We start from the raw sequence: 21931 nt of genomic DNA, 5'->3' as shown, positions 1-21931 counted from the left end.
TTATGTAAGCCAATGAACAAAGAGAAAGAAGAACGAAGAAAACTGGACAGAACCTCAGAGAAATGTGAGACACCATTAAACACACCAGCATACATGCAGTAGGAATTCCAAATGCAGAACAGAGGAAGGAGCAAGAAAAATATTTGAAGAAATAATGGCTGAAACTTCCTAAATTTCATTAAAAATTATGCAATAAAGATACATAATAAACTCTAAGTAGAATTAACAAAGAGATCCATACCTAGTCACACCATGAAGAAGAAATGGAATTCTATTACTATATTTGACTCAATAGTGAATAACATTTTCCACCTAATATCACAGCCGTAACACTGTAAACACTGAATATTGACTGACAAAAAATCTGTTATATCTATATTGAGAGTATAATGGAAAGGAACATTGGCAATATAGGTAGGCGATGAGGTGAGGAAGGTTTCATGTGAAGGCTTGGTGGGGAAGGCTTTTAGTGTTAGTGCTCATCTAACATAAGAAATCAAAGATGGCAAAATGATGACATGAGACAACAAGTATAAGATTTAGTAGTATTGTATTTTGTCAGAAAAATAAAGGCAAATCACAAAGAAGCAGCTACAGCTTTGAAAGTGGTTGCCTCTGGAAGCAGTATTGGTGCTGGAAATGGATGGGGCAGTGTATTTATGTTTTATTTTTAATTTTGGTAAAATGTATACTATATTATATTTGATATATTTTCAATTTTTAAGTGTACAGGTCAGTTTTTTAAAATATGCCCACATTCTCGTGCAACCAGTCTCCAGAACTCTGATGATTATTTTTAAGCTAGGTCTCCTTAGAACTTACTCCTTCAGTTTACTCATTACTAATTTGCATGTGCTCATCTGCTACCCTTCAGTTGTTCTTCTTAAAATGCAAGAATTTACTCAATGTTATCCTAAAGCCTAAAACATATTTCTTTTTTTAAATTATACTTTAAGTTCTAGGGTATATGTGCACAATATGCAGATTTGATACATAAGTATACATGTGCCATGTTGGTTTGCTGCACCCATCAACTCGTCATTTACATTAGGTATTTCTCCTAATGCTATCCCTTCCCCAGCTCCCCACCCCCCGACAGGCCCCAGTGTGTGATGTTCCCCATCCTGTTTCCAAGTGTTCTTATTGTTCAGTTCCCACCTATGACTGAGAACATACGGTGTTTGGTTTTCTGTCTTTGTGATAGTTTGCTGACAATCACAACAGAACATATGGTGTTTGGTTTTCTGTCTTTGTAATAGTTTGCTGATGGTTTCCAGCTTCATCCATGTCCCTACAAAGGACATGAACTCATCCTTTTTTATGGCGGCATAGTATTCCATGGTGTACATGTGCCACATTTTCTTAATCCTGTCTGTCATTGATGGACATTTGGGTTGGTTCCAAGTCTTTGCTATTGTGAATAGTGCCACAATAAACATACCTGTGCAAATGTCTTTACAGTCGCATGACTTATAATCCTTTGCGTATATACCCAGTAATGGGATTGCTGGGTCAAATGCTATTTCTAGTTCTAGATCCTTGAGGAATCGCCACACTGTCTTCCACAATGGTTGAAGTAATTTACACTCTCACCAACAGGGTAAAGGCATTCCTATTTCTCCACATCCTCTCCAGCATCTGTTGTTTCCTGACTTTTTAATGACCATCATCCTAACTGGCATGAGATGGTATCTCATTGTGGTTTTGATCTGCATTTCTCTGATGACCAGTGATGATGAGCATTTTTTCATGTGTCTTTTGGCTGCATAAATGTCTTCTTTTGAGAAGTGTCTGTTCATATCCTTTGCCCACTTTTTGATGGGGCTGTTTGTTTTTTTCTTGCAAGTTTGTTTGCATTCTTTGTAGATTCTAGATATTAGCCCTTTGTCAGATGGATAGATTGCAAAAATTTTCTCCCATTCTGTAGGTTGGCTGTTCACCCTCATGGTAGTTTCTTTTGCTGTGTAGAAGCTCTTTAATTTAGTTAGATCCCATTTGTCAATTTTGGCTTTTGTTGCCATTGCTTTTGGTGTTTTAGTCATGAAGTCCTTGCCCATGCCTATGTCCTGAATGGTATTGCCTAGGTTTTCTTCTAGGGTTTTTATGGTTTTAGGTATAACATTTAAGTCTTTAATCCATCTGGAATTAATTGTTGTATAAGGTGTAAGGAAGAGATCCAGTTTCAGCTTTCTACATATGGCTAGCCAGTTTTCCCTGCACTGTTTATTAAATAGGGAATCCTTTCCACATTTCTTGTTTTTGTCAGATTTGTCAAAGATCAGATGGTTGTAGATGTGTAGTGTTATATCTGAGGCCTATGTTCTCTTCCATTGTTCTATACATCTGTTTTTGTACCAGTACCATGCTGTTTTGGTTACTGTAGCCTTGTAGTATAGTTTGAAGTCAGGTAGCATGATGCCTCCAGCTTTATTCTTTTTGCTTAGGATTGTCTTGGCAATGTGGGCTCTTTTTTGGTTCCATATTAACTTTACAGTAGTTTTTTCCGATTCTGTCAAAGAAGTCATTGGTAGCTTGATGGGGATGGCATTGAATCTATAAATTACCTTGGGCAGTATGGCCGTTTTCACGATATTGATTCCTGCCATCCATGAGGATGGAATGTTCTTCCATTTGTTTGTGTCCTCTTTTATTTTGTTGAACAGTGGTTTGTAGTTCTCCTTGAAGAGGTCCTTCACATTCCTTGTAAGTTGGATTACTATGTATTTTATTCTCTTCGTAGCAATTGTAAATGGGAATTCACTCATGATTTGGCTCTCTGTTTGTCTGTTATTGGTGTATAGGAATGCTTGTGATTTTTGCACATTGATTTTGTATCCTGAGACACTTTGCTGAAGTTGCTTTTCAGCTTAAAGAGATTTTGGGCTGAGACAATGGGGTTTCCTAAATATACAATCATGTCATCTGCAAACAGGGACAATTTGACTTCCTCTTTTCCTAATTGAATTTCTTTTATTTCTTTATCCTGCCTGATTGCCCTGGCCAGAACTTCCAACCCTATGTTGAATAGGAGTGGTGAGAGAGAGCATCCTTGTCTTGTGCTGCTTTTCAAAGGGAATGCTTCCAGTTTTTGCCCATTCAGTATGATATTGGCTGTGGGTTTGTCATAAATAGCTATTATTATTTTGAGATACGTTCCATCGATACCCAGTTTATTGGGAGTTTTTAGCATGAAGGGCTGTTGAATTTTGTTGAAGGCTTTTTCTGCATCTATTGAGATAATCATGTGGTTTTTGTCTTGGGTTCTGTTTATATGATGGGTTACATTTTTTGATTTGCATGTCGAACCAGCCTTGCATCCCACGGATGAAGCCCACTTGATTGTGGTGGATAAGCTTTTTGATGTGCTGCTGGATTCGGTTTGCCAGTATTTTACTGAGGATTTTTGCATCAATGCTCATCAGGGATATTGGTCTAAAATTCTCTTTTTTGTTGTGTCTCTGCCAGGCTTTGGTATCGGGATGATGCTTGCCTCATAAAATGAGTTAAGGAGGATTCCCTCTTTTTCTATTGATTGGAATAGTTTCAGAAGGAATGGTACCAGCTCCTCTTTGTACCTCTGTTAGAATTCGGCTGTGAATCTGTCTGGTCCTGCACTTTCTTCAGTTGGTAGGCTATTAATTATTGCCTCAATTTCAGAGCCTGTTATTGATCTCTTAGAGATTCAACTTCTTCCTGGTTTAGTCTTGGGAATGTGTATGTGTCCAGGAATTTATCCATTTTTCTAGGTTTTCTAGTTTATTTGCATAGAGGTGTTTATAGTATTCTCTGATGGTAGTTTGTATTTCTGTGGGATCAGTGGTGAAACCTCCTTTATCATTTTTTATTGCATCTATTTGATTCTTTTCTCTTTTATTCTTTATTAGTCTTGCTAGTGGTCTATCAATTTTGTTGATCTTTTCAAAAAATCAGCTCCTGGATTCATTGATCTTTTGAAGGGTTTTTTGTGTCTCTGTCTCCTTCAGTTCTGCTCTTAGTTATTTCTTGCCTTCGGCTAGCTTTTGAATTTGTTTGTTCTTGCTTCTCTAGTTCTTTTAATTGTGATGTTGGGGTGTCTATTTTAGATCTTTCCTGCTTCCTCTTGTGGGCATTTAGTGCTATAAATTTCCCTCTACACACTGCTTTAAATGTGTCCCAGAGATTCTGGTATGTTGTGTCTTTGCTCTCATTGGTTTCAAAGAAAATCTTTATTTCTGCCTTCTTTTCATTATTTAACCAGTAGTCATTCAGGAGCAGATTGTTCAGTTTCCATGTAGTTGTGCAGTTTTGAGTGAGTTTCTTAATCCTGAGTTCTAATTTGATTGCCCTGTGGTCTGAGAGACAGTTTGTTGTGATTTCTCTTCTCTTACATTTGCTGAGGAGTGCTTTACTTCCAACTATGTAGTCAATTTTGGAATAAGTGCAATGTGGTGCTGAGAAGAATGTATATTCTGTTGATTTTGGGTGGAGAGTTCTGTAGATGTCTATTAGGTCTGCTTGGTGCAGAGCTGAGTTCAAGTCCTGGATATCCTTGTTAACCTTCTGTCTTGCTGATCTGTCTAATATTGACAGTGGGGTGTTAAAGTCTCCCATTATTATTGTGTGTGGGAGTCTAAGTCTCTTTGTAGGTCTCTAAGAACTTGCTTTATGAATCTGGTTGCTGCTGTATTGGGTGCATATATATTTAGGATAGTTAGCTCTTCTTGTTGAATCGATTCCTTTACCATTATGTAATGGCCTTCTTTGTCTCTTCTGATCTTTGTTAGTTTAAAGTCTGTATTGTCAGAGACTAGGGTTGCAACCCCTGCTTTTTTTTTTTTTTCTTTCCATTTGCTTGGTAGATCTTCCTCCATCCCTTTATTTTGAGCGTATGTGTGTCTCTGCATGTGATATGGATCTCCTGAATATAGCACACTGATGGGTCTTGACTCATTATCCAATTTGCCGGTCTGTGTCTTTTGATTCGGGCATTTGGCCTGTTTACATTTAAGGTTAATATTGTTTTGTGTGAATACGATCCTGTTGTTATGATGTTAGCTGGTTACTTTTCTTGTTAATTGATGCAGTTTCTTCATAGAATCGATGGTCTTTACAATTTGGCATGTTTTTGCAGTGGTTGGTACCGGTTGTTTCTTTCCATGTTTACTGCTTCCTTCAGGAGCTCTTGTAAGGTAGGCCTGGTGGTGACAAAATCTCTCAGCATTTGCCTGTCTGTAAAGGATTTTATTTCTCCTTCACTTAGAAATTCTGGGTATGAAATTCTGGGTTGGAAATTATTTTCTTTAAGAATGTTGAATATTGGCCCCTGCTCTCTTCTGGCTTGTAGAGTTTCTGCCAAGAGATCTGCTGTTAATCTGATGGGCTTCCCTTTGTGGGTAACTGGACCTTTCTGTCTGGCTGCCCTTAACATTTTTTCCTTCATTTCAACGTTGGTGAATCTGACAATTATGTGTCTTTGGGTTGCTCTTCTTGAGGAGTATCTTTGTGGTGTCCTCTGTTTTTCTGAATTTGAATGTTGGCCTTCCTTGCTAAGTTGGGGAAGTTCTCCTGGATAATATCCTGAAGAGTGTTTTCCAGTTTGGTTCCATTCTCCCCATCACCTTCAGGTACACCTATCTAATGTAGATTTGGTCTTTTCACATAGTCCCATATTTCTTGGAGGCTGTGGTCATTTCTTTTTACTCTTTTTTCTCTAACCTTTTCTTCTCACTTTATTTCATTAATTTGATCTTCAATCACTGATACCCTTTCTTCCACTTGATCGAATCAGCTATTGAAGCTTGTGCATGCATCATGAAGTTCTCGTGCTATGGTTTTCAGCTCCACCAGGTCATTTAAGGTCTTCTCCACACTGCTTATTCTAGTTAGCCATTCATCTAACCTTTCTTCAAGGTGTTTAGCTTCCTTGCCATGGGTTTGAACATGCTCCTTTAGATTGGAGGAGTTTATTACTGACCTTCTGAAGACTACTTCTGTCAACTCGTCAAAGTCATTCTCCATCCAGTTTTGTTCAATTGGCGGCGAGGAGCTGTGATCCTTTGGAGGAGAAGAGGTGCTCTGGTTTTTAGAATTTTCAGTTTTTCTGTTCTGGTTTCTCCCCATCTTTGTGGTTTTATCTACCTTTAGTCTTTGATGTTGATGACCTACCGATGGGGTTTTGGTGTAGATGTCCTTTTTGATGTTGATGCTATTCCCTTCTGTTTGTTAGTTTTCCTTCTAACAGTCAGGTCCCTCAGCTGCAGGTCTGTTGGAGTTTGCTGGAGGTCCACTTCAGACCTTGTTTACCTAGGTATCACCAGCAGAGGCTGCAGAGCAGCAAATATTGCAGAACAGCAAATATTGCTGCCTGATCCTTCCTCTGGAAGCTTCATCCCAAAGGGGCATCTATCTATATGAGGTGTCTGTCGGCCCCTACTGGGAGGTGTCTCCCAGTTAGGCCACACAGGGGTCAGGGACCCGCTTGAGGAGGCAGTCTGTCCATTCTCAGAGCTCAAACGCTGTGCTGGGAGAACCACTGCTCTCTTCAGAGCTATCAGACAGGGACATTTAAGTCTGCAGAAGTTGTCTGCTGCCTTTTGTTCAGCTATGCCCTGCCCATAGAGGTGAAGTCTATAAAGGCAGTAGGCCTTGCTGAGCTGTGGTGGGCTCTGCCTAGTTTGAGCTTCCTGGCTGCTTTGTTTACCTACTCAAGCCTCAGCAATGGTGGATGCCCTTATCCCAGCCAGGCTGCTGCCTTGCAGTTCAATCTCACACTGCTGTGCTAGCAGTGAGCAAGGCTCTGTGGGCGTGGGGCCCACTGAGCCAGGAATGGGAGAGAATCTCCTTGTCTGCCAGTTGCTAAGACCTTGGGAAAAGTGCAGTATTTGGGCAGCAGTGTCCCGTTTTTCCAGGTACAGTCTATCATGACTTCCCTCGGCTAGGAAAGGGAAATCCCCCGACCCCTTGCACTTCCTGGGTGAGGCGATGCCTTGCCCTGCTTCGGCTTGCCCTATGTAGGCTGCACACACTGTCCAATGAGATGAACCAGGTACCTCATTTGGAAATGCAGAAATCACCTGTCTTCTGTGTCGATCACGCTGGGAGCTGCAGACCAGAGCTGTTCCTATTTGGCCATCTTGCCACCTCCTGAAATATGTTTCTTGAGAGCAGGGACTACAAGGTCCAAATTTTAAAGATTTTAGTGTCTTTTTTGGTTTTTAATGTAATGTCTCACAGCACATTCTAGTTTGTCTGCCCTTCCTTATACATATTAGAAGCAGCTTGTCTATCTACAAGAAATCCTGCTGGGATGTTCATTATGATTTGCTATCTGAACCTTAAGATTGCTTTTTAAGAACATTTTATACTATAAATTCAATTTGTAAATGGTTATGGGACTACTTAGGTTACCTATTTGAGCTTGAACAGATTTTGATAATTTGTGATATTTGAGAAATTGCTCCATTTCATCAGTCGTTAAATTTTTGTGTGTAGGGTTGTTTATAATACTCTCTTAAAATCCTTTTAATGTCTGTAGGGCCTAAGTAATATCCCTGCTTTCATGCCTTATACTGCTAATTTTTATCTTTTATTTTTTTTCTTTGTCAGTCTTGCTAGAGGCTTATTAATTTCATTGATCTTTTTAAACACCAGCTTTTGGTTTTATTGATTTTCTCCATTTAAGTTCACTGACTCTTGCCTTGTCATCTCCATTCTGCTACTAGTTCATCCACTGAGTTTTAAATTTTGGTTTTTCTATGTTAAATTTAAAATTTTCCATTTGGTTCTATTTTATATGTTCTATTTCTTTGCTGATACATTGTGTTTTAATGTTTGTTTCAAGAATGTTTATAATTGCCATGCAAGCATTTTTATAATATGTTTTAAAGTCTTCGTGAGGTAATTCCAACATCTGTAGTTTTGTCATTGGCTACTGTTGATTGTATTTTTCCATGTGAGCTGAGACTTTTGTGTTTCTCCATATGCCAAGTAATTTGGGCTTATACTCCTAGACCTTTGGAATATGACACTATGAATCTTGGTTTTAAGTCCTATGGAGACTGTTGGTATTTTTCTTTTAACAAGCAATTAACCTGACTAGGTTAGGCACAAGTTTTAATTCACCTTCTGTGAGCTGTGGCTCCAATGTTTGTTCAGTTTTAATGCCTTTACAGTGTTATCTGTATTTGTCCCACCTAGTAATTAGTCTTGGACCTGGGCAGAATTCTATTAGCTCAGTTTTCAAAGTCTTTGGCACACTAATTAGGTTAAGAGCCTTGCATATGAAGATAAGGAAGGTGAGCCTAGATGCTCATATAACACTAATTGGGGTTGCTTTCCTGAACTCTTCTATTTCCACTCTCTCTCTGGTACTTTCTGTTTCTTTGGGGTTTCCCTTTTTGGAAACCACCCACTTTCATAATTGCTCCACCTCTGGTGCTAGTTAGTGGAAGGGTAGAAAGATGGGAAAAAGCAGGTCTGGGTTTGGATGCACTCTTTTGCAGCATGAGCTCCACTGAATGGAGAGGAAGTCTCCCTTCCCTTAGAGTTTTGGCTCCTGCAGTCTCCTGTTGGTAGCCACTATAACAGCTGCCACCATTGCTGTGGGATATCTTGGAGTCTGAGGCATGAGAGAATGGACAAAAAGGACAGGAAAAGACCCAGAGGATTCCTGCATTCTCTCTAAGCTTTGGGAGTTCCTCTTCCTGCAGTTCCAGCCACAACTAGAAGCCACAACTAGAAGGTACACCTTTCTCTTTCTGTACCACAGTGCTCCTTTCCAGATTTGAGGTTGCATTGGATTCAGGCTGGGGAAGTTGCTGAAGAAAAAAAGAAATGCTGACTTGCTGGTAGTTTGAATTCTGGTATTCTTCCCCAATCCACCTTTTCCAGAGTCCTCAAAGAGTTACATCATCTATTTTGTTCAAAGTTTATAGTTTTGTTCAATTGGAGAGAAAGGGTGATGTGTGTTTATCCTATCTCACTCAGAACTGGACTTTTATTAAGTTTTCAGGGTTCTTTATATATTCTGGGGACAAGTCCTTCATCACCTACATAATTTGGAAATATTTTCCCTAGTCTATGGCTTATTTTTTATTCTCTTAACAGTGTCTTTTAAAGAACAGAAGTGTTAATTTTGATGTAGTACAATTTATCAATTTTTAATTTTATGGATTGTGCTTTTGAGATCAAATCTTTAAAAAGTCACAAGGATTTTTCCTTTTTTCCTTTTTTTTTTTTTTTGACAGGGTCTCACTCTGTTACCCAGGCTGAAGTACAGTGGTATGAACATGGCTTACTGCAGACTCTAGCTCCTGAGCTTAAGTGATTCTCTTGCCTCAGCCTCCAAAGTAACTGGAACCACAGGCACCTGCTGCCACACTCGGTTAATTTTAAAACTTTTTGTAGATATGAGGTCCCGCTATGTTGCCCAGTCTGGTCTTGAACTGCTGGGCTCAAGCAATCCTCCCACCTCAGACTCCCAAAGTGCTGGGATTATAGGCTTGAGCCACCGTGACTGGCCTTTCCATGTTTTATTCTAGAAGTTTTATAGATTTAGGTTTTACATTTATGCCTATGATTAATCCTGTATTTTGCATATGGAATGAGATATAAATTGAAGTACATTTATTTGGATATGGATACCAAATTGTCTAGCACCATTAACAAAAAGCCTTTTTCAAAAGTCTTTCTATACTGATGGCCTTTACACTTTTGTAAAAAAAAATCAGTTGTCCATATATATGTAGTTTTATTTTGGTACTCTATTCTGTCCCATTGGTCTATTTATCTCTTTTATTGTGGTAAAACATACTAATATGTCATTTTAACCATTTGTAATTGTACAATTCAGTGGCATTAAATACATTCACAATATTGTATAATCATCACCACTATCTATACACAAATTTTTTTCATCGGTCTCGACATAAACTCTGTACTCATTCAATAATAACTCCCTATTTCCCCCCTCTCATCCCTGGTAACCTCTATTCTATTTTCTGTCTCTATGAATTTACCTATTCTAAGCATTTCATATTAGTGGAATCATACAATATCTATTCTTCTGTATTTGGTTTATTTCACTTAAAATGATGTTTTCAAGGTCCATCTATGCTATAGAATATATTTAAAAATTAATTCCTTTATGCCTAAGTAATATTTCACTTTATGCGTATGTTACATTTTATTTATCCATTCCTCTGTGGATGGACATTTGGGTTGTCTCTACTTTTTGGCTATTGTGAATAGTGCTGATGTCAACATTGGCCCAAATATCTGTTGAGTCCTTTCTTTCATTTCTTGTAGATATATGCCTAGAGGTGGACTTGCTGGGTCATATGGTAGTTGTATGTTTAACTTTCGAGGGTCTGCTAAACGATTTTTCACAGTGGCTGCTCCATTTTACATTTCTATTAGCAATGCACAAGGACTCCAATTTCTCCATATCCCTATCAGTACTTATTTTCCATCTGAAAACAATTATAAGCATCCTAGTATGTGTGAAATGGCATGCCACTGTGGTTTTGATTTGCATTTTTCTAATGACTAATGATGTTGAGCTTCTTCTCAAGTGCATAAGGGAATGGCCATTCATATACCTTCCTTGGAGAAATGTCTACTCAAGTCCTTTGCCCAGTTTTATTAGGGTTGTTTTTGTTGTTGTTGTTGAGTTGTAGGAGATATTTATATATTATAGGTATCACTTCCTTATCAGATGTATGATTTGCAAATATTTTCTCCCATTCTCTAGGTTTTCATTTTCTTGAGAGTATCCTTTGATGCATGAAAGTTCTTAATTTTGATGAAGTCAAATTGTTTTATTTTTTCTTTTGTTGCCTGTGCATTTGGTGTCACAGCCACTAAATTTTGCCAAATTTAATGTCATGGGCCGGGCGTGGTGGCTCAAGCCTGTAATCCCAGCACTTTGGGAGGCCGAGATGGGTGGATCACGAGGTCAGGAGATCGAGACCATCCTGGCTAACACGGTGAAACCCCATCTCTACTAAAAAATACAAAAAACTAGCCGGGCGAGGTGGCGGGCGCCTGTAGTCTCAGCTACTCAGGAGGCTAAGCCAGGAGAATGGCATGAACCCGGGAGGCGGAGCTTGCAGTGAGCCGAGATCCGGCCACTGCACTCCAGCCTGGGCGACAGTGCGAGACTCCGTCTCAAAAAAAAAAAAAAAAAAAAAAAAAAAAAAAAAAAATTAATGTCATGAAGATTTTCCCCTCCAATTTTTTTTTCTTCTAAGATTTTTACAACTTAGCTTTTAAGTTTAGGTATTTGACTATCGTAATACTTGTGTGTGGTAAAAGATAAGGATCCAAGTTCATTCTTTTATGTGTAGAGATCCAATTTTCCTAGTACCATTTGTTGAAAAGATTGTCCTTTCCCCATTGGGTGGTCTTAGTACACTTGTCAAAAAAATTGACCATATATGTGAGAGTTTTTCTCTAGGCTCTCTGTTCTATTCCATTGGTCTACATGTCTGTCCTTGTGTCAGTACTATTACCTTAACTTCGTAGTAAGTTCCACAGTTGGGAAGTGTGAGTCCTCCAACTTTATCTTTTTTGTCAAGATTATTTTGGCTATTTGGGACCCCTTGCAATTCCATATAAATTTGAGGATTATTTTTCCATTTTTAGGAAGAAGATTATTGAAATTTTGATGGAGATTGCATTGAATTTGGAGATTGTTTTGGGAAATACTGATATCTTAACAATGTTAAGTCTTTCTATCCAAGAGCTTGGATGTCTTTTTATTTATTTAGGTACTCTTTAATTTCTTTCAGCAATGTTTTGTAGTTTTCAGTATAGAAGTCTTTTGCCTCTAGGGTTAGATTTATTCCTATGTATTTAATTATTTTAGATGCTATTGTAAATGGAATTGTTTTATTAGTTTCCTTTTGGATTGTTCATTGTTGGCAAGTAGGAACAACACTAATTTTTTTTTGTATTAATCTAGTACCACTTAGCTGAATTTATTTACTATCTCTATACCTTTTATGTAGATTCTTCAGGATTTTCTATATATAGGGTCATATCATCTGCAAATAGAGCTTTACCTCTTCCTTTCCAATTTGGATGCTTTTTACTTCTTTTTGTGTACTAGCTCTGGCAAGAACTTCCAATACAGTGTTGAAGAGTGTGGTCAAAGAGGACATCTTTATTTTGTTTCTGATCTTAGGGGAGAAGATTTCAGTCTTTCACCATTGAATGTGATGTTAACCATGGGTTTTTCATAATTACTTTTTATCATATTGAGGAATTTCCCCTCTATTTCTGGTTTTCTGAGAGTTTTATTATAAAAGGGTGTTGGATGTTGTAAAATGCCTTTCTGCATCAATTGAGATGATCCTGTGGTTATCTTTGTTTGTTTTATTAATGTGATGTATTACATTGGTTGATTTTCTTATATTGAATCACTCTTCCATTCCTGGAATAAATCTTATTTGGTCATAGTAAATAATACTTGTTAATATGCTGTTGGATTTAATGTGATAATATTATATCAAACAGTTATTCATTTATAGTCATAAGGGACATTGGCCTGTAATTTTCTCTTCTTGTGATGTTTTTATCTGGCTTTGGTGTCAGGGTAATGCTGGCTTTGTATAAGGAGTTAAAAAGTGTTTCCTCCTCTTCACTTTTTGGAAGAATTTGAGAAAGATTAATGTGAATTCTTCTTTAAATGTTTGGTAAATTCATCAGTAAAGCCATCTGATCCAGGACTCCACTTTTTGGGGAGGTTTTTGAATACTGTTCCAATCTCTTTACTTATTATACGTCTGTTAATATTTTCCATTTATTTTTGAGTCAATTTAAATAACTTGTGTATTTCAAGGAATTTATTCATATCTTCTAGGTTATCTAACTTGTTTGCGTACAATTGTTCATAGTAGTCACATAGTCCCTTTTCTCTCTGTAAAGTCGGTAGTAATGTCGCCACTGTCATTTTCAACTTTAGTTATTTGCATTTTCTCTTTTTTCCTTTGTCAGTCCAGCTAAAGGTTTTTAAATTTTGGTAATCTTTGCAAAATACCAACTTTTGGTTTCATTGATTTGCTCTATTTTTTCTAGTTTCTATCTTGTTTATCTCTGCTCTAATTCTTATTATTTCCTTCCTCCTACTAGTTTTGGGTTTCATTTGCTCTTCTACTTCAAGTTCCTTATGGTATAAAGTCAGGTTATTGATTTTAGATTTTCTTTTTTAATGTAGACATATATACCTATAAATTTCCCTTTACTGCTTTTACTGCATCCTATAAGTTTTGTCGTGTTGTGTTTTTGTCTCTAGGTATTTTATAATTTATTTTGTGCTGCTTTTGCGTGTGACTCATTGGTTGAGTGTTTTAATTTCAACATATTTGTGAATATTCCAGTTTTACTTCTGTCACTGATTCCTGTTGTGGTTAGAGAAGGTAATTCGTGTGATATCTATCTTTTAAAATTGATTGAGACTTATTTTGTGGCCTAACATATGATGTGGTCTAAGAGAATGTCCTACATGTACTTGACATGAACGTTTATGCTGATATTGTTGGGTAGCATGTTCTTTATATGTGTTAGATGTAATTAGTTTATTGTGTTTGTTTATGTCCTCTATTTCTTTATCTTCTGTCTGGTTGTTCTATCTATTATTGAAAGTGGGCAAATGAAGTCTGCTACCATTGTTGTAGAACTATATCTCTCTTCAATTCTGTCAAGTTTTGCTTTATAAATTTTGAGGGTCTATTATTAGGTGTGTAAATATTTATAATTATTATATCTTTTTGCTATATTGACTATTTTATTAATATATAATATAATGTTTCTGTTTGTCTTTGGAAACTTTTTTGATTTAAAGTCTATTTTGTCAGATATTAGTACAGCCGCTCCAGTTCTCTTTTGGTTACTATTTGCATAGAATATCTTTTTCTGTTCTTTCCCTTTTGATCTATTTGTGTCTGATCTAAAGTCAGTCTTTCATAGACAGCATATAGTTGGATTCTAGAGTTTGGGTTTTTTGTCCATCTGCCTTTTCTTTGGACAGTTTAGTCTATTTATATTTAAAGTATTACTGATAAAGAGGAATTTCTATTTTGCTATTTGTTTTCTATATGCTTTATAGTTTTTTGTACCTCATTTCCTCTATTACTGCCATCTTTTGCGTTTAGCTTATTTTTTGTAGTAAATGTTTTGATTCCCTGATCATTTCCATTTACGTATATTTTACAGGTATTTTTGTGTTTACCATGAGAATTACATTTAACATCCTAACGTTATAACAATCTCATTTTAATTTATACCAATGTAACTTCAATTGCATACAAAAACTCTGCTCCTATATTGCTCCACCCCCACCCTTTCTATTGATGCCACAAATTACATCTTTATACATTGTGTGCCCAATAATATACTAATCTTGTAAAAAGTTCTTTCTTAGCTGTCCTAAGAGGAACCAAGGGAGGAAGTGTTCACCCCTGGACCCGTGCTTTAAAGGATCAGCAGAATGTTCCTTACATCAGAGTAATGTGGCAGTGGGCAAACCCTAAAGAGCATGAAGCAAACCCTAAAGAATGTGGATAATCAGAAGGATAAAATTTAGGCTATTTGCACAACCACATTGTCTCATTTGAAGATATTCCTTCCAGAACTGAATTCCTGATGTCTCTGGGCTTTGTTTTACTAAAGATAAGTCCCTCTTTCCCAGGGGATAGTCTCTGTTTTGGTCTGTCTTCAACTGTATGCAGACTGCAATTTGGGGCTAGCACACAGAAGGCAACATGCTCCTGATCCTTGGGAGTGTGTTCTTGCTGAGTGCACTCAAAGGAATACAAAGATGAATTATAGGAGAGTCCAGTTCCAGAGGGACTGTAAGTTTGTGCAGCTGCTCACGACTAACTTACCTTAAAGTGGAATATATGGCTCTCTCTTATTGGTGACTGGGATATTCTGCCTTGTCCCTCCAGAGCAGCATTTTATGCGATTCCTTTCTGCTTCTCTAGTGCATCTGTGTCCAACACATGTTTGCTGAATTAATGCATTGGTTGGGACATCTGTAGGTTCCCTACAACAATTTACTGCTAGGAGGATTATTTGAACCTAACAAATACATATGCAAATATATATATTTACACTTTTGCAAACATGATATGTATAAGTAGTTCCTAGACCAGCGATTTTCAGACCTTGCTACTCATCAGAATCACCCGAGGAACGTTTCCAAAACCCTGATTCCTACGTTCCAACCACAAAGATTATTTTAATGAGTCTGAGGTGGAAACCAGGAATCTACATTTTCAAAACCTACCCAGGTAATTCTGATATGCAGTCAGCATAGAGAACCACAGCCCTTTGACTACCTAAGAAAATTTAGTAGTCAAAAAAGGTATATGAACTGCCTTCTATTCTTGAGGGAGATTCTGTTAGTATAGCATACAGTCAAGAACACTACCAATGCAGTCACTTCCTAGCTGTTATCTTTAGACAAATTACCTAATCGTTCACAGCTTCAGTTTCTTGATGTGTAAAATAGAGGATATAGGTTTACCATGAGGATTTATGTAAAGCTTCAGCGCAGAAGCTGTACTATACAGCACACGGTAAACGTTGGCCAGATTTATTCGGGTGTACACATAAGCCACTGGATTTGTCTGGATGCAGAAGTCTACTGCGGTACACCTTCTTCAGCCAGCTCTTGGGAAAGCGGGGGAGGTTTCCTGGTACCCCAGGAAGTGGAGGATACTAAAGCCATGTCACAGGGAGGGGGACTATTCTTGGTGCGCGCTTGCTCGCCGGCGTCTAGTTGCTGCTCCGCGCGCGTCCACCAGGGGCCGCTCGAGCTACCTAAGCTCCGTGGGCTACCCGGCGGCGCCCCCGCGCGTGCTCACTCGGAGCAGCGCGCGCCCCGCAATCGCCGCAGCCGTCCCCGCCTCCGGCCGCCGCTCCGAAGTGATTGCCCAAACCAAGCCTCTGTGGCTGGGTACGGAAGCGCTTTCGGGACAAAAATTCTCCCTCAACTGTGGTCTGCATTCCTTCGGCCGGTGGGCTGATCTGGGGCGGGAAGTATTAGCGCCTCAGTTGCGCTGCAGCCGGGGAGGAAGGAGGAGGCCGAGCCCGGGGTGGAGTTCTGGCAGACGGGCTAGACCGGGCGAGACGCCGCCGCTGCCCGGATGTTGCGATGGCTGATCGGGGGAGGCCGAGAACCGCAGGGACTGGCCGAGGTAAACCCCGGGCGGGCTTGCCCTGCGCCCTCCGAGCTTGCTGGAGGGGCGGCTTCGTTCCGGTTCGGCCTCCCTGGGTTCCGACCGCGGGGACCCGGGCGGAGGCGTGGCTGGGTGCTGAGTTAGTTCAGTTCGCAGTCCTCACGCCGGTGGGGGCGGAGGGCGCGCGAGCCGAGGCTCCTTGGACCGGACCCGGCGGGCCCCCAAACGCACCCTGGAGTTGCAGACCCCCGGCCCCGTTCCACGGCTAGCCGAATCGTGAGACCCTGGCTCAGGGTCTGCAGTCCTATTGGGACCTGTGACAACTTAGGGCTTCTGGCTACCGAAACTATCTTCATTTCCACTTAAAAAGTATCCAATTTAGCTAGAAACGAACGAGTTGTGACCGCAGCTTTCCACTTTTGGTTTGAATTGGTGCCTCTTCCTGGTGTCAGCTGATCCTAGCTCAGGGAATATAAAATTAATTTACTTATCCAAGAACCAAAAAAGGATATAATTATTTTTAAAAAGTAATAATTTGCTTCAAGGTCAAGAACATGATTTTCTAATTAACTGCTGTTTTTGGTTTCATAGTCACACACTCTTCATGGGCCCTTATTTGAACAGACCGTGTGTAATGAGATTTACATTTGAAATGTGAATACAATGATTTTTGCAGTCTTGAAAATTTTGAGGTCCGGAATTTATTTCCTATGCCACACAAGAACAGAATTTGTGAATTCCATTTTATTTCTCGTAGGAAGTATTTGTTTAGATTGTTAAAAGTAAGAAATTGGATTGTTGAGAGTAGGCAGTCTACTGTTTTAACTTCCTCATGTCTTTGCAGTTGATGGTATTGTCTGTTTTTAAAATTTTCTTGTTTCATATTAATCCTAAATCCTTGAGATTGTGGAAGAATTGTGGATTACTAAATAGCCACATATTGTATATACGACATTTTGGATAATTCTGTTTTAACCTGGTTCTTTGGTGAATCGTGTAATTTGATTAACCAGTTCTCCCATTCCTGGCAAGTTTTCACTGGAGGGGAAGCAGTTTATACAGTTTTCAAATTTCTCACCACAACCTCTGCTAGAAGGAAGACAGAATAAATGCAAAATTAATGCTTTGTGGTGATTTTTTTTTTTTGGAAGACATTTATGCATGTTTTAAATTTATATATTTCTTCGTATGAAGGTAAATTCAGTTGTATAACTGCTGTGAATTTGTACATTATCAGAACCTGTGATTTTCCCTAATTTATGCAAGAACTTTGTATCCAGGCTTCTCATTTAAGCAGTGGTTCTCAACTGGGGTGATTTTTGCCCCGCAGGAGGCATTTGGCAATGTCTGGAGACATTTTTGATTGTCATGCCTTGCAGAGCGGCAGTTCTACTGGCATCTAATGTGTATAGACCAGGAATGTTGCTAAATATCCTACAATGCACAGGACAGCGCTCAACAACAAAGAATTATCTGGGCCGGGAGCGGTGGCTCACTCCTGTATTCCCAGCACTTTGGAAGGCCGAGGGGAGCGGATCACTTGAGGTCAGGAGTTCAAGACCAGCCTGGCCGACATGGCGAAGCCCTGTCTCTACTAAAAATACAAAAATTAGCTGGGCGTGGTGGTGCGGGGAAAAAAAAAAAAAAAAAATTATCTGGCCCAAAAATATCAGCATCAAGTTTGAGAAATCCAGAGTCGATTTCATGCCTTCCTTTATTCATTTAGCAAACACGTATTGAGTGCTTGTAATGGATGAGGCACTGTTTCACTATTTTATGTCTTTGATGTGCAGTTTAGTTTCTGCCGCATTTTAACTGAGAAACATGCTTTCTGAAAGCTGAGTTGGATTGGCCCATTAATTTTTTTAAAGTGAGGTTTAATAGGATGCAATTTACATAAAATTCACCCTTTTGTAAATTTATTGTGATTTGAAAATACTGAAATTCATGATTCGAATTTGTGGTAGGAGAAGTGTTTTATGTGGAATTGGTAGTTATTTAGTTGATATAAGGAGAAATAATATTTAGTATTAGAACATGATATCTTAAAGCTTTTAAAAATCTTGTGTTCTCAGATGTATACCATGCAGTTGTATTCCAATATGGTCTTACAAATCATTTTATCTCTTTTTTTGTCTTTTGTTTTTTGCTTTTTTTTTTTTCCCAATACAAGAAATCTCCTTTACAGACAATAGGTGAAGAACAAACCCAGAATCCCTACACTGAACTGCTTGTACTAAAAGCTCATCATGATATTGTACGATTTCTGGTACAGTTAGATGACTACAGGTAAGAAACTATAGTGATCTAATTGACTATTGTGTGGGAAGAGGTTTTAGGGAATTTTATGTTAAACACCTTTAAAATTAATACATCTTTTCTAAAAATTTTAAAACTGATCATTAGTAACATTTAGTAGATATTAAAATTGGCCTCTGATGAAATACGTATCTGGAGTCTTTTATTGCACAAAGTCATGGTGTCATGTCTGGTGATTTGAGAGTTTGTTTGTTTGCATTCTCAGAAATATTCTTAATAGTTTAAAAGAAGTGTATGACTTTAAAATTTGGGTGGGAGTTATAACAGTATATCAAGGAGAACCTGTATTTGAGAAACAAATATGATAAATGTTTAAGTATCAGGTACCTACCAGGAATGTTTTATTTTTTAGTGGAAGGTAAGGATTTAATCCAAAGTTTTTGTTATTGGTGAAACCACTTGAAAATGTACATTATTCTGTACTTCCTTGCTAACATGTATAATAGTTGTGTTTAATATATTTGCAAATAAAGGTGAAGGTATATAGGTTTTAGGACTGTAGACTATTATTGATCTGTATATATGTATATTAAACCCATATTCAACTATATATTTCTCCTTTATAGCATGTTTCACCATAACAATTACATAATTAGTGGTGTAACTCAGTATTTTCATCCTCTCTAAAATGTAAGCTTCATGAGAATGAGGCTGTTTTTCTTATTCACCATGTTTTCTTAGTACCTAGTACAGTGCCTTACAGGTAGCAGATAATTCATAGATGGTGGCTGAGTGAATGATTCCCTAGACTACTAAGCATCTACATTGTGTGCCATCCTTATCCCCCAACTTCATTTCTGTTGTCTCTACAAGTTTTTCCGCTTTTATCTCTAATTTTCTCTTTTGCCTTTGCTGTTTTTATTCTTTCATTTTTCAGTCCATGGATGAGTGTTACTGTGATTATTCCTAACTCTGACCACCACTTCTGCTATTAACCTTGTCTTTCCTCTTCTTTCTTTTTTTTTTAAATTTAATTTTTTAAAATAGAGACAGGGTCTCACTATGTTGCCCAGGCTGGTCTCGAACTCCTGGGCTCAAGCTGTCTTCCTACCTCGGCCTCCCAAAGTGTTGGGATTACAGGCGTGAGCCACCGTGCTCAGCCTTCTCTCCACTTTTTAAATGTTACTGGTATTTAGTTGCTTTTACCATGTGCAGTGCAGTTCTGACATTACCTGGAGTTAGGTCAAATTCCACAGGTGAAGGGCATAGTCTATACAACACCCCTTACTGGAGACACTAGCTGCAAGCCATGTATGGGTTTGTAGGCCACCTGCATGTCCACCTGCTGGCTACAAGTTCCCACTGTTCCTTCAGGTCTGATAATTCACTAGAAGGACTCACAGAACTGAGAAAAGCACTATACACAGGATTACAGTTTTATTATAAAAGATACAAATCAGGACCTGCCAAATGAAAGGATGGATATAGAGCAAGGCCTAGGGGGTCCCACATGCAAAGCTTCCATGTCTCAAGACTCCTCACCCTCTTGGCACATCAGTGTGTATCACCAATGAGTGAGCACACTTGAACTTTGGGTGTCCAGAGCTTTCATTCGTAGGCATGATTGTTTGAATCACTGGTCACATAACTGAACTCAATCTTCAGTCCCCACCCTCCCCACCATGGCTGGTAGCACAAAGCCCATACCTTTAAATCACGTGGTTCATTTTTCTAGCTTGGCCAGCCTCTTTCCTGATGTTATCTCAGGGCCCACTGTGAGTTGTTCCGTTAGCATAAACTTAGGTGTGGTCCAAGGGACCCACCATGAATATGAAGACATTTTTACCACTTGGAAAATTCCAAGGGTTTACAGACTCCCTTCTAGGAACCAGAGACAAAGTCCAGCAAAGTTATTAAACAGTACTGTGGTTCTTAACTTTTGCTTGAAAAGATTTGTCTCATGTATATTACTGGCCTGTCAGCACTGTTTTCCTATTGTGGTGCAAGTCAACCAAATCATGACATGTTAATCATCTGGAGCCTTTTTTTTGGCAGTATTACTTGTTGCTGTGTCCTGAGAGACACTCCATTTATTTAAGTGGTCATTTTTGTGGGGAACTGATTATTTCTGGAAAGGTAAGATTTTGGACAGCTAAAGTTTTGTGTGCTATATTTTACCCGAGTAAGTTGCTAGATTAAAGAAAATCTGGGGCCGGGCGCAGCGGCTCACGCCTGTAATCCCAGCACTTTGGGAGGCCGAGGTGGGCAGATCACGAGGTCAGGAGATCGAGACCATCCTGGCTAACACGGTGAAACCCCGTCTCTACTACAAATGCAAAAAATTAGCCGGGCGTGGTGGCGGGCACCTGTAGTCCCAGCTACTTGGGAGGCTGAAGCAGGAGAATGGCGGGAACCCGGGAGGCGGAGCTTGCAGTGAGCTGAGATTGTGCCACTGCACTCCAGCCTGGGCGACTGAGCAAGACTCTGTCTCAAAAAAAAAAAAAAAAGAAAATCTGATAATTTCTTATAATCACGAATACTTGGATGTTAAGGAATCCTAAAGTTATTTTGTCTAGGAAAGTTAAATAATAAATACACAGAATGTGATCAGGTTGTGGACTTTAAATGTTTATATAAATTGTTAAGAGTCCATGTTCATTGTTGTCTTTCCTCTGTGAAATATCCTCTTGGCTATTCCTATCCCATAGTGAGAAGATGACTCTGTAGAAGAAGCCAGCCTATAGAATAATGGTTAGTGTACAAACGCTGACATATATTTGGTTCTGTTTTCCCCATGGTGGTGCTCACATATACTTTAGCTGTTTAATGATAGAGTAAATATTCTGTAAAGAGTAAAAAGCCATCTGTGAGTATGTTAGTTATCTATTGCTCTATCAGCTATCACACCAAACTTACTGGCTTAACACATCCCCATCTATTTAGCTCATTATTCTGCAGGATGGCAATTCGGGCTAGGCTCAGCTGGGTGAGTCTGTCTTTGCACCAGGAACAGCTGATCTGGGCTAGGTTCACTTATGCCTCTGTCAGCTGGTAGATTGGCGGGGGCTGGCTGGTTCATTTCAGCTGAAGGTCTTAGCTGAAATGACTGTGGTCTCCCTCCATGTGATTTCTCAGGTGCTTGTTCACATAATGATCATGGAGTTCTAATAGCAGAAGGGCAAGCCCCAAAGTAAGACGCTTTTCAAGTCTCAGCTTGCATCATGTTTGCTGCTGTTTCATCAGCCAAAGCAAGTTAGGAGCTGGCACAAATTCAGTGAGTGGGTAAATAAACTTGACCTCTCACGGTAGAAGTAACTAAGTCCTATTGCTAATGGTGGTGGGAATATTGGGCGGGGGAATAATTTGTGGCCAGTTTCTGATCTACCACAGTGAATCTGAGATAGACGAAGAAGCCTGCTTTTTGGCTTTTGTAATGCAATGATGATACGACTTCATGATTCACATTTAATTCTTTGAAAAGTCATTATCAAATTTACATATCAAGTATG

General features: G+C 38.9%; 1 protein-coding gene across 4 annotated transcripts in view; it reads left to right on the top strand.

The window, feature by feature from the left end:
* The first annotated feature begins 15762 nt into the window (after positions 1-15762).
* WDR41 (WD repeat domain 41) overlaps positions 15763-21931 on the top strand; it is a 48996-nt gene continuing 42827 nt past the window's right edge. For 3 of the 4 annotated variants that reach the window (XM_025387312.1, XM_025387310.1, XM_025387309.1), the window contains exons 1-2: positions 15763-16181; positions 18337-18452. In XM_025387312.1, coding sequence (XP_025243097.1) covers positions 16131-16181; positions 18337-18452 — 167 coding nt within the window. In that variant the 5' untranslated portion in view covers positions 15763-16130. The remainder of the gene's footprint in view (positions 16182-18336; positions 18453-21931) is intronic. The other variant, XM_025387311.1, reaches the window with a different exon arrangement.

The sequence above is a fragment of the Theropithecus gelada genome, chromosome 6 (assembly GCF_003255815.1).
Source record: "Theropithecus gelada isolate Dixy chromosome 6, Tgel_1.0, whole genome shotgun sequence".
NCBI classification, from domain to species: domain Eukaryota; kingdom Metazoa; phylum Chordata; class Mammalia; order Primates; family Cercopithecidae; genus Theropithecus; species Theropithecus gelada.
This window is presented reverse-complemented; position numbering and strand designations above follow the sequence as displayed.